Here is a 14,034-nt window from a genome sequence, read left to right as displayed (position 1 = left end):
TCGATTTATCATGTCTAGTGTAGACGCAATAAATTGATCCCCGATCGCTCTGCTGTCGACTCTGGAACTCCACCAGGGTGAGAGGCGGAATCAGAGTCGACGGGGGAGCAGTGGCCATCGATCCCGTGCTGCGAGGACGCGAAGTAAGTGATTCTAAGTCGATCTAAGATACGTTGACTTCAGCTATGCTATTCTCATAGCTGAAGTTGAGTATCTTAGATCGAATCTCACCCCGCAGCGTAGACCAGGCCTGAGGTTGTCTTTTTTGTTTTTCCAGCTGTAGACCTTATTCTAAACAGTTGAACAAACCATGATGCTTTAAATATCGTACTGGAGAGAATGTCACTGATGCTGCACACAAGAGCAAACACAGGGAAAATATAATTTTCCACAAACTGCCCTTTGTTTATTTTTATTTTTTAAATAATACTTTAATGATCTGCGGTTCTCAAACCGCTTCACTGCCTTCACCTTGCATTCTGGGGGATTTGGACTGCGTGTGTCTTTAAAAAGGTCTCAGACTTGGCAGAGGTCTCAACTTCAGAAGGACTCAAACTAGTCAAAATCTGGCATCCATGTTTGCTAAAGCCATAGTGAGTGGTTTGTCTGGGCTAAGTAGTGCAGGGGGTACATTATAGACATGAGGACAGAGATGATCCAGGAGCGGGGTACCATGGTTTAGAGGACTGAGTTTGGGATTGGAATCAATCCCAACTGGAAGAAAGCTCTTGAGTTTTAATCCTGGCTCCGCTGCTGACTGACCACGTTGCCTTAGGTAAGTCATGGGGCCAGATATTTTTAAACTGGCTTCTAATTGTGGATGCCTCGACTTTATGTGCCCAACTGTAGAACCTCATTCTCATTTATACTTAGGCCCCTTTACACCGTTCTGGCAGTGTAAGGGAGCCTTAAAATGGGTAAATGTAAAAGGCCCTCAATGTAAAGAAGCCTCAGTGTCCCTGATCACTAGGATTAGATTTTCAGAAAGGTTGAATATCCATAGCTCCAAATAAGGTCAAAGGGAGCTGCTGGTTCACAGTATCTCTGAAAGCCCAGGCCCTATGTGTATAAATGTTAGGGACCCAAAAACTGAGGCACCTAGCATTAGAAGCCATCATTTTCAAGAGTTTTAACCTCTCTGCCTCGATTTACCCATCTGTAAAATGGGAAGAATAATTATTATCTTGCCTAATTCACCAGGGCATTGTGAGGATTCATTAGCTATTGTTTTTCCAGTACTTTGGAAATAGAAAGTGACAGATAAGTGATAAGAGTGGAAGCTAAACACACGCTTTTCCTTTTTAGGTCGCCACTGTGAAGTCCATCAGATGACTGGAAACTACATGTGGGACCCAAGTACAAATACATCTTTTGACATTGGTGTGAATAGAGAGAGCCTGTTACCTCTTTGGTGGAACGGATCGGAGCCTTTGTGGGTCACCATGACGAAAGCAAAGAAGAAAGTTAATATGTATTACTGGCCAGGTTAGTATCTTTAAATGCAGTTCCTCAAAACCACCATCTAATGTTGCATGTTTAAAAATTATGGACAGCTATGTAGGATGATTCTCGAATACCTTGCAGGTATGAAATAGAAACAACAATTGCAAGTATGTTTTTTAACACTCACACATGGCAATTCTATTTAATTTTTTAAGAATTTTGATTGAAATATGCACATGCTATAGATTATATTAAAATAACTATTTATTAAAGCTTTAGCTTACAAAAATGACAGGCAATAACTGAACCTTTACTTTTAATAGGAAATGCTCAGTCTGGCTAAGAAACACATGTGGTGTATAGAGTAAGAACAAGCACTTTTCGTGGTCTCCCAGCATTGACACTCAGGTTATCTTTTCCAGACCTGAAGAAGAGCGCTGTGAAGCTCAAAAGCTTGTCTCTTCCCCCAACGGAAGTTGGTCTAATAAAAGATATTACCTCCCCCACATTGTGTGTCTCATATCCTGGGACCTACACAGCTACAACACCACTGCAAACATCATCTCTATCAGATGGAAATGTTACATATATGCACCATGGACAAGTTACAAATACACATATGCAAGGCTCTTAGCTTTTCACTTCTTGACTTTTTGTCATTTTAACACTGTAGTCCAAGCATTGCATTAACATACTTTTATATACATATAATTGACTAGAGGGTCACATATCAGAATCACAGAGTTGGAAATCTCCAGGATCAGTGGGCACAGCAGAAGAAGCTGACCCAATTGTTCAGGCTCCCTGCCACTTCATCTCATCCCCTTACACCACACATGTGCCCAGTCACGTCCTCCTAGCACAATGCTGCATAACAACATTCAAGAGAAAGGACAACAGCTCACAGGAACAGACAGAAATGGCAACACAAGATGGTTTATGTTCCACAAGCTTACAGTCAGAGAAATTAGCCAAATCATTGCTATGTTACTGAATAAAGCAGGAGACTTTGTATTGAAACACTGCTCCATGGGCCCAATTACACAAATACTTGCTACCAGCAGCGTGCCTACTTTCTGAGCACCCAAAACCAAAGCCTATTTTTATGGAAATGCACTGTGGAATTCAACAGATATGAAACCAATAAGCTTCTGTAGAAATGTAATAGTCATCGATAGAAATTGCTCTAAAACCTATAGAATTTAATAATTTTTAAAGGCTTTTATTTTTTGAAACCTCCTATAGAATTTTATAGCATGGATAGAATTCTCTTAAATTCTATAGGAAGGTTAAAAAGCCCTATAGAAATCCTATCGTTTGCTATTGCATGCCACAGGACTTTTCCCTAAGGGAGACCTCTACCATCTCTTTCACTCTATGGGGAGCGCGTGGTTGTTTTTGAGTAAAGTTCTCTGAGGAAGAGATGAGTATGGGGGACATATATAGTGTGCCCAGCAGAAAACTAATGGATTTTGGCATATACCTACTTTCTTCCATTGATCGTGCTGCCTGCTGGAGAGTTGTTAGTGCATCTACTGATGTGTATTACCTGTGGCACCTGCTGCTAGGTACTGTGAGTGAAATCCTGTCCCTATTGAAATCATGGGGAGTTTTGTCATTGACTTCAGTAGTGCCAGGATTTCACTCTCAGATTAGGATTGCCAGATTTCCATTATCTATAGCCCTTACAGCAGGCATCCTAGCTGGAGTTATTATGGCAAAGCACTTAAGCAGATGCTTAATTGTAAGCATGTGAATAGTCCCAATGGAAACATCTGCTTTAATGGAGGGGACAAGGTGACCCTTCAGCTAATAGGATTCTATAGAAAAGTAATAGGGTTCTATAGAATTCACTCCAAATACAATAGAATATAATAAAGAATGAGATTTTTTGAACCATTTTATAGAATTCCTTAGCAGGGTACAGAATGCGCTTTTAAATTCTATGGAGCTGTTAACATTAAAAATTAGGGCTGCCAAGCAATTAAAAATTAATCACGATTAATCGTGCGATTAAAAAATTAATCATGATTAATTGCATTGTTAAACAATACCATTTCTTTAAAGATTTTTGGATGTTTTCTACATTTTCTAATATATTGATTTCAACTACAACATAGAATACAAAGTGTACAGTGCTCACTTTATATTATTATTTTTCTTTACAAATATTTGCACTGTAAAAAACAAAAGAAATAGTATTTTTCAATTCACCTAATACAGGTACTGTAGTGCTTCTTTATCATGAAAGATAAACTACAAATGTAGAATTATGTACAAAAAATAACTGCACTCAAAAATAAAACAATGTCAAACTTTAGAGCCTACAAGTCCACTCAGTCCTACTTCAGCCAATCGCTCAGACAGACAAGTTTGGTTACATTGACAGGAGATAATGCTGCCTGCTTCTTGTTTACAAGGTCACCTGAAAGTGAGAACAGGCGTTCACATGGCATTGTTGTAGCCGGCGTCGCAAGATATTTAGGTGCCAGTTGCACTAAAGATTCATATGTCCCTTCATGCTTCAACTACCATTCCAGAGGACATGATGCCTAGCACAGTTTCTGCTCAATAATGATCCAAAGCACTGTGGACCAACACATGTTCATTTTCATCATCTGCAGTGGTGCAAGTAAAAATCATTTCTTGCCACTACTGCACGCATGGGAGGGACATACGGCGGGGCACATGACCTCCCCATGTGACCCTCCATGTGACTCCTCCCCTCCCCACCCCCAGCCCAGGGCCCCCACACTCTCCCCATCCCCTCTGATACCCCCCTTTGTATATATAAACATCAACATGCTTGTCTATTCACTTTCCCCCAAAATATGTAGTATTCAGTCTGTTTATATGGAATATGGGAGTTGGATGAGGAGCCATTTCAGCATACTTATGAATTATTAAAAGACAAAATTTAAATAGAACTGTATCCTAAACTACTTTATAATATTGCACCCATTGTATTTCAATGGCGGATTCAACTTCCTTTATAGGAACAGACTCTTGAAACTTTTACCAGCCCACAAAAGTGGTCCATAGTCATGCAGACAGTCCCATTGTCTTCAATGGGATTGATCAAATGATTAAGGGTTTACAAGATTAGGTTCCAAGTTTGTAAATTGTTCTGGATGAAACTGACAATGCCTGAGCTGTCAGATCAGAAGGAGCTTTATTTGAATAAAAGTGGGCAGATGTGTGATAAGCCTTAGCTCCACTGCTAAGATGAGGAACATATTTTCAGCAAAGTTCTTGGCAGATTCCTGAGGCAGCTGGCTGGTTTAAGGTTGTCAGTGTCCGGTATTATAATCTTCACTTATAGTTCTCTCACACACAAAGCTGGAAAATGAGGCATTTGTTTTCTTTTTTTGCTGCTCCACTTCCAGTTAACAAAATGCATGTTAGACTAGTTTGACTGCAAAGAAGAATTCTGTGTAGACTGGGGACAACAGCTGATTCCCATCAGAACTGGGCTGACAGAATCCAAACATCGTCTGGTCAGTGCAAGCAGAGACATTCCAATAATGATTTGGACTTGATGTGATGCAGTATGGATGTCATGGATAATTCAGACCAATGGGGAGAAACAGAATCAAAAACACTGTTTAAAAACCTTTTGTCCCCACCACTTGAGGACTCCTGACCAATGTAACAGCACAATACATATGCTAACAAACTTAAACAAAGCCTTTGTTTAAGCTTATTAGCATATGTATTGTGCGGATAAAGCCATATAAAGAATGAATGTTCTCCCTAGCCATGTTCTGCTCCTTTAAGGAGCAGAGTGCAGACCCCTCCCCCCTTCCAGAGGGGGTGGCTAGCCCCAAGTCTTTCTGGTACCCCATACCCACTAAAAATCTCTTGCCGGTACTGCGTATTGGAGGGTACCACCCTACTTGCACCCTTGATCATCTAAGTCAGATGCCACCAGCAGAAAGTTGATTTTCTTTCTTGTTGGTTCAGGTTCTATAGTTTCCGCATCTGAGTGTTGTTCTTTTAAGACTTCTGAAAGCATGCTCCAAACCTTGTCCCTCTCAGATTTTGGAAGGCACTTCAGATTCTTAAACCTTGGGTCGAGTGCTATAGCTATTTTTAGAAACCTCACATTGGTACCTTCTTTTCATTTTGTCAAATCTGCTGTGAAAGTGTTCTTAAAACGAACATGTGCTGGGTCATCATCCAAGATTGCTATAACATGAAATATATGGCAGAAGGAGGGTAAAACAGAACAGGAGACATACAGTTCTCCCTCCAGGAGTTCAGTCACAAATTTAATTAACACATTTTTTTTTAAACAAGCATCATCAGCATGGAAGCATGTTCTCTTGAACGGTGGCTGAAGCATGGAAGGGGCATACAAATATTTAGCATATCTGGCAGGTAAATACCTTACAATGCTGGCTACAAAAGTGCCATGCGAACGCCTGTTCTCACTTTCAGGTGACATTGTAAATAAGAAGGAGGCAGCAGTATCTCCCGTAAATGTGTTGCTGGCACAGACTGCCCGAGGCAAGCAACAGCTGGGTTCGTTGCCCGGTGTGCGTCGCGCCAATGACCACAACGGGGTGGAGAAGCAGAGAGATTTATTTGGAGCTCCAAATACGGCACAGGGAGACTGAGCTGTCTCAAATCCTGCAGCAGTGCAGCAGATTCCAGTATACATTTTATACCTTTGCCTACTTCATTACACAAGCTTATGCAACCAATTACCTGTTGCCCCGTACAATACCGTAGCCAATCAGCTAAAGCAGCCAGTTGTGTTCTTCCTCAGTAGCATTGCCCGAGCCTTGCCTTATATGGTCCTATTTGTTACTGGTTTTTGCTAAACATTTCTGCCTTATCTATCGGTTTTCCAGGAGGCCGAAGCTGGCCTTAGCTGGCGAGCCGCGTGCAAACCTGTCTGTTTGTGTGCTAGCTTCCTCAGAGTTATGCAGGATCACAGAGGGTTCAAGGAGCAAAGGGGCCTTGGTTTATCCGGGCCTAGAGCAGGAGGGCTTCCTCGACACTCGTGGTCTTCCACCCTCCCGAGTTACCTAGCGTAGTGCCCAGTGTCCCCAACAAATGTAAACAAACTTGTTTGTCTTAGCGATTGGCTGAACAAGAAGTGGGACTGAGTGGACTTGTAGGCTCTAAAGTTTGACATTGTTTTGCTTTTGAGTGCAGTTAAATAACAGAAAAAAATCTACATTTGTAAATTACGCTATCACAATAAAGAGATTGCACTACTGTACTTGTATGAGGGGAATTGAAAAATACTATTTCTTTTGTCTATCATTTTTACAGTGCAAATATTTGTAATAAAAAAATAATATAAAGTGAGCACTGGACACTGTGTTCTGTGTTGTAAATGAAATCAATATATTTGAAAATGTAGAAAAACATTCAAAACTATTTAATAAATTTCAATTAGTATTTTATTGTTTAACAGCATGATTAGTTTTTTTAATTGCAATTAACTTTGTTGAGTTAATTGTATGAGTTAACTGAGATTAATAGACAGCCCTATTAAAAAGGTATAATTCTCTATTAATTTCTACAAGATTTTTCCGTAAGGTGAATTATCCAGAAAGAAGAAAGAAGGGTCGGGACAGACAGATACAGAAAGGCGGCAAACCAGAAGTGATGGTATAAAACTACTAAGGGTGCACGTTCCATACAGTTTTTACACTCAGGATTGTGTGACCTCCCAACATTTGATTTTTGTTTGCGTATAATATGGGGCAACTTGGAAATTTGTTGCAGGTTCTCATCAGGAAGAATTTGGGATGCTCTAACAGTCACAGAGAGGTAGGCCAGATTCATTGTGCTTGGTGCTGGGAGGTACAATTTGCCTTCTGATCAATAATAAAGATTAATCCAAACAGACATTCATACACAAAACAAGTGCCATCTAGCTAACAAGTGGGACTACACTTTCCTCATAAGAATCAGACGGTTCTGAGACATGAATTTGGGGTCTAAAACATATGGAAATATGAAAGGGAGGATGCTGAAGTTATGTATGAAGTTCGGTGTTCAAGAGAAGCTAATCTAAAAAGTTAGCAATTAAGAACATAGAAAGCAGGAAAGGCCTCTGTTGTGAATAATTATCTATCACTTTATCTGTGAGATGCAAAACATAACAAAGCTAAAATGCAGGCGGAGTTTATCTGAGTGGAAACATAAAAGCAAAAGTATCCCCACCAATAGTTCCTAATTGCTGTCTGTGTTAAAACATCAGTGTTCTAAGCATTTGGTTTTATGGAACATTTGCTCCTTCCTAATCACTGCACAAAGAGGCCTGTTTCAGGGATGAGCAAACATAATTTATGAAGCAGTTTCCGTTCTCACAGTCTTTATCCATGGGTGAAATATCAGTTATCCTTTAAACGATTTGCTGCTAAGTAATGTACAGCAAATTGTACTGTATCTGAAGTGAAATGTATGGCCCTATGTACTCACTAATTCACTTTGAAGCACTGATGTTCCAGTGGACCATGGGGTTCGGAGGATTGCTATTGCATTTTAGCTGTAACAGAAGCACGGCAGTAAAAGGATTAAAGTTCTCTTTCTTCTTTTCTCAGTGAGTTATAAGGTGGACTTTAACCAATAACCCTGTAGCTGCCCAATTTTTCAACTATATAGCCAGGTTTGCTTTAAGTATAGAGGCCTCTATTTTAAATGTGAAAAAGAGAACAAACAAAACAAAAAACACCATTTTTCATTTAAATAAGATATTTTCCAGACCTTTGTGCAGGCCTGGAATGTTTTCAGAACTTTGTGTTATGACACTTAAAGCCCAACTGTTAAATAAATATTTAGAAATTCAAGTTAGAAATGACAGAGGTTCAAGTCTCTGTGTCAAATAAAGAAAGATGCAGAACGGAATCTATATCATTGTGAAAGGGGTCCTCATTCCTGCCCCAATCCCAGAAGTTTAGTATTTTAAAACAATAGGTCAGTGCTGTGCAAAATGGTGCAACAAAAATATCTGATATTAGAGCTGTGCATACAATGCAAAAACATTTTTTCACAATCAGTTGAATTTTAAAACACATTCACTTTACCTAGTTTTGCACACGTCTTCTGTTTGCTTTTCATTGATGATATAGTGAACAAATTTACCAGGAGTTATGATCGCTGACACAGTGAATTTTAAGTAATTATTACTGAATGTTCATAGCAAGAAAATTATGATTTTGTAAGAAGCAGCCTGATTTTAAATTATGTTCAAGAAAGAGGGAATAAATACATATCATGTGACTTTGGTGTCTCATCGAAGAAGCCTGAATTTCAAATATTTAATACTCTCAATGAACTGCCCACATACAGACCAAGAAGTAGTACCAGAAATTATTTCTGTCTGTAACTTCCATATCATGCTGATCACTTGGCAGTCTAGAAACAGCTAAGAGAGCGAGATATCTGAGCAACTAAGTTACCCTCAGCCCAAGGAGGTTAATACTATAAACAAAAGTTTAGAAAATAACTCTGAAAAACTACATTTGAGAAAACTGCAACCTGACTGAAGACAATATGTGAACAGAAAAAGAGGCTAAATTAATCAAATTGATTATATTTTTATGCATAATTAGTCATCCTACTTAAAACACTCAGAAGTATATCTGATCCAAATTTGAGCCTGTTTGGATCTGTAGTTCTAGATCAGGCTCATTACAGAGATAGGGCCAAACCACAAAATTCTGGTCTGGCTTTGGATCCAGACTTCTCCTAAATGCAAGGTGCAGAGGAGAAGTTGGATCAAAAGTTCCAGTTCAAGCCTGTCTCTGTATAACACTAATAACACATGCCCAAACATAGAGAGATGCTATGCTCCATCATGATGTTTGAGATCAGCTGCAGCCCAGTGCTCTTCCGCCAGTATCTACTGGAGGCAAGAAGCTTTCAGTGAAGCACTGAGAGCTCTAGAATTCATTCTGTCCCTTGGTGAGCCAGAGTTCAAGTTTGTCAGCCTTCAGTGCATGAGGTGAGACTCCCTTGTTTGCTCAAGCATTTGCTTGAGGTTGGGTTAGATAGGAATTGGGTGTCTTCTATTAATGTTTTGGCATGGATAATAATGGGGGCTGTTCACTGTTAATCTCAGTTACATGTAGCATTCAGTATTTTAATTGCTATGTGAATATGCTTAGTGGCTGTATTATGGGCCCAATATTTATGTATACATTAAATCCAGTTACAGGCAGAATAGACAAAAATGGAGAAAAAAGCTCTTGCTAATAAAGAGTAAAGGGATTCAGCCCTCGTCTTGGAAGTGTGTAGACTGCTAAGCCAAACTTTTAATTACTCTATTTACTATAGGTCAGCAGCCTTAAAACCACCTAAGTAACACAGGGCCAAACAGCAGCAGGGACTTACTATGACGGCCGGGCAAATACTGATTTTTTTGCTTGCTTGGCAATTTCAAAGAACTGGGGAAAGAACAAAGTTCTACTTAGATTTTGAGCCTTTGTAGCCATCTTGAATGATTTACATTAAATTCTAGGAAATTGTGAACCAAAAAAGTAGTTTTAAACAGAAAAAAAATCAAAGTGTTTCATTTACATAATGTCTAACTAAAATGTTTGTGTTTTTTGGGGGCGGGGGAGGGAGTGGGGGAGGTTCACGAGGATTAATTTGGCAAAACTAACATGAACTTGAAAAAGATTTTGGGGTCACTGATCTGCATTTTTTTGCTGAAAAAATGTTTCAGTCAAAAAATTTTGTCCAGCTTTATTGACTACCCAGACTTCCTGCAGCACATCTCTGTGCTACTGCTATGGAAGGCTATTTAAAACAAAGGTTGAATCTACAGCCAGTTGTATGGATTTTGCCACTCATCAATTCTAAATAAGTGTACAATGAGGCATATGGTGGCCACACAGCACATTTACTTGGTTGATGGCCATGCATTCAACTCATATGGGTCAGTGAAATGTTCATAATTCCATGTGATAAATACACTACAGTGAGGAGTGCATCAGAAATGCCTTAGATTAAGGCCAATTTTTTCAAGAGTGGTTGTTTAAAACTAGGCTTTTAAATCCATACTGAAGCATGTAAATGAGTTGCCTGATTTTCAAAACGTGAGCACTAACCAATATCATTTGAGTTCAGTGGGAGCTGCTAGGGGCTGAGCACTTTTCAGCTTCTTTACATATGCACTTAAATAAGAATTTAGGAGACTAACTTTAGGCAACCACTTTTGGAAATCTTGGTCTGAGTAGATAGATCACAATATGTCAATAAAGTATTAAATTCAGTATACTGATCTTGAAGTGATATCATAGAATTATAGGTCTGAAAGGGCCCTCAAGAGGTCATCTAGTCCAGTCCCCTGCACTCGTGGCAGGACTAAGTATTATCTAGACCATCCCTGACAGGTGTTTGTCTAACCTGTTCTTAAAAATCTCCAGTGGTGGAGATTCCACAACCTCCCTAAGCAAGTTATTCCAGTGCTTAACCACCCTGACAGTTAGAAGGTTTTTCCTAATGTCCAACCTAAACCTCCCTTGCTGCAATTTAAGGCCATTGCTTCTTGTCCTATCCTCAGAGATAAAGGAGAACAATTTTTCTCCCTCTTCCTTGTAACAACCTTGTATGTACTTGTATGCGGGCCGCAGTGCCAAAGGATTCATATCTGCAGCTATGGAGAAGCATCAATGTGTCAGTATAGCCTGCTTTATTTGGGTATTTTTTATTTTTCCTTGCATTGTGAGTTGGCAATATGAGCTCAGCAAGGTTGAGATGCAGAAAACTGACAAATGGCTTTTTTGAGAGTCCTATTAAGCAATTGTGACTGTGGTCGCTGGAGAGGTCACACTCAGATTGCTTAACCAGGGCAAACTGAAAAGAATAGGGCAGATGATCCCCAAAACTGGTGGTTTATTCTATAATTAGATTTCACCAATCTGCAGGGATAATTCAGAGTAGATCTGGAGACCTTAGTCTTGCGACTTAGATTTTCCCTGATAAAGTTAAGTGGATCTGAGATAAAACAGGATCAGGCCTGACTTCCTTTACAGCTGAAACAAGCTGTGGTCACAGCAGGGCTTCCTTGGCTGAAGAATAAGTAATGTATATTGTTGTATTCATTAGCATAAAGCAATTAACAAAACAGTTCACATGTAGTCTACTAAAAATTTCAAAGAGAATGAAGACAATAATATTATTACACCTCAAGTCCCATCTAAATAATAATATCCCATTTCTATTTTTGAATCAATAGAACACAGTAATGAAATAGTATAGACAGGAACAGAAGTTTAGTATTTATAAGATAATTAGCACCTACAAGTTTACCTACAAGATACAGATAAACACAGACAAATACAAATAGTGTCTATTCTTAATTCTCTAACAGTACAGGCCTACATTTCAAGGATTCTCACCTATTTAATATGGTTTTACTATCTATCGATAAGGAATGGGCCTTTTTACCATTTCAATATTCTTCTAATATTAAGGATCCTTAAGGGTTGTTTTCAGGTCACATAGCCTGGTGGTTACACAACCCTCGCTGGCTCAGCATCACAGCAACATAAAACAGCGCTGTGCATAGGTGTTGACTCCATGGGTGCACTTGGGCTGGAGCACCCCCGGGGAAAAAATGGTGAGTGCTGAGCACCCACCAGCAGCCACTCTACCAGAGCCTCCCCATCTGCCCAGTGCCTCCTGGCCACCAGCAGGCCCCACCAATCAGTGCCTCCCTCTTCCTCCCAGTACCTACTGCCTGCTACGGATCAGCTGTTTCACGGTATCAAGAGGTGCTGGAGGGGAGGAGGGAGGGCGCAGTCTGCTCAGGGGAGGACTGGGTGTGGAAAGGGCGGGGCAGAGAAGAGGCAGGGAGGGGGCGGAGCAGGAGTGGAAAAAAGGCAGGGTGGGGTGGGGCCTTGGGGGAAGGGATGGAGTGGGGGCGGGCCCTGGTTGGAGCCCCACCCCGGCAGATTAAAAACTCAGCATCTATGGTGTTGTGTAACCTTATTTCCTCCTCCAACAGAATCTAGCTCCCAGCATTGCTTAAAGCATAGTTCTTTAATCCCAAAGGTTTAGCAAAGTGGCCCAAATTGTGACAGTTTCAGAGAGCTGATAACACCACTTTAGGGTAGAAAAAAAAATCTCTCTTGTTGACCTAGCAACACCTCAAAATATTTTACTACATATTAGTCTGGAGAAGAGAAGACTGAGAGGGGACATGGTAACCGTTTTCAAGTACAGAAACGGTTGTTATAAGGAGGAGGGAGAAGAATTGTTCTTAACCTCTGAGGCTAGGACAAGAAGCAATCGGTTTAAATTCCAGCAAGGGAGGTTTAGATTGGACATTAGGAAAAACTGTCGGGGTGGTTAAGTACTGGAATAAATTGCCTAGGGAGGTTGTGGAATCACCATCATTGGAGATTTTTAAGAGCAGGTTCGACAAATACCTGTTAGGGATGGGCTAGATAATACTTAGTCCTGCCTGAGTGCAGGGGACTGGACTAGATGACCTCTCAAGGTTCCTTCCAGTCCTATGATTCTATGCCATGAAGCCATTTTGTAAAAGCTCTCTCTCTCTCTCTCTCTCTCTGTGTGTCCTGGGAATATCCCAGGAAGTGTATATTACTGTGATTTGAGGGTTCCTGGGTGTTTAAAGCTAAATTGCATGAATTTTGTGTTGCTGAGCTATACAGTTATAAATATTAATGTCACCCACTAGTGCAGTAATCAGACATAAAAAAACTTGTTCTCCTGCATTAAAAGCCCATGTTCTCCTGCAGGATATGTTGCCAGAAGTTGCTGTGCCACAAAACACATTGTATTTTGCTAGGAAAGGCTGCAGGTTACTAAGAGAATTAATTGACTTAAACGGTTTTACTAAGAACCTCTAAGAATGAGATCTAACAGTTCAGTTCCAGTCTCATATGTTAAAATATATTTTATGGAGGGTATTTTTATGGTAGGTGTTGTGTTTAATTGGAAAATCTACTTTAGGAATAATAATCTAGACCTCTGTTACACTGGATACTTGGGAATGAAGGAAAGTGATTGTATTCTTGAAAACTATTACAAAAGGAGCCAACTTGGTGGTCTAAATGGCGAAGACATGCCACACAGGAATCAGGGAAGGTCATACCAACATGGCCCTTTTAGAAGAGGAAAAGGATAAAATTAATGGATTACAGAGGACCTCCATCAAATACTCTCCATAAATACAAATGCTGTGCCATCTTTCATTAATTAAGAATGTGAAATGAATGACAGATGTCATTTTGGCTCTGACAGTCTTCAAAATCTCCAGCAGATATGGCCAGAAATACAAGAAACGTTCACCTTCCCATGCTCCCCAGTGCTTGTCACTTATAATCAAAAACAAAACATACAATATTTGTCTTGTCTTTTTAGGCTGCGAGGTTGAAATCCTTGGTGTCAGACCTAGTTTTTGTCGACCATATTTCAGTGTCCCAACAGACTCCAATTTCTCTGATGCTGTCAGTGATGCTCTGGAGTCATTGAGGTAAGTCACCCAAAATTCTTCATCACAGTATTTATTTTCTCAAACATTAGTATTTGAGCAGCAATAGCTTTGTCTTAAGGCACTTTCTTGAGGATTAGTGACCATCTTGAAGGACCTGATGA

At 40.0% G+C, this 14,034-nt stretch overlaps 1 protein-coding gene across 1 annotated transcript in view; it reads left to right on the top strand.

Moving 5' to 3' along the window:
• The window catches only part of ENPP6 (ectonucleotide pyrophosphatase/phosphodiesterase 6), a 56,968-nt gene that overhangs the window by 17,379 nt on the left and 25,555 nt on the right, over window positions 1-14,034 (top strand). The window contains exons 2-3 of the mRNA XM_073341760.1: window positions 1,306-1,485; window positions 13,801-13,912. Of these exons, the coding sequence (XP_073197861.1) occupies window positions 1,306-1,485; window positions 13,801-13,912 (292 nt within the window). The remainder of the gene's footprint in view (window positions 1-1,305; window positions 1,486-13,800; window positions 13,913-14,034) is intronic.

Source organism: Lepidochelys kempii, chromosome 4 (assembly GCF_965140265.1).
Source record: "Lepidochelys kempii isolate rLepKem1 chromosome 4, rLepKem1.hap2, whole genome shotgun sequence".
Taxonomy (NCBI): domain Eukaryota; kingdom Metazoa; phylum Chordata; order Testudines; family Cheloniidae; genus Lepidochelys; species Lepidochelys kempii.
The sequence above is the reverse complement of the archived record's forward strand: the minus strand, read 5'-3'. Positions and strand labels throughout refer to the sequence as shown.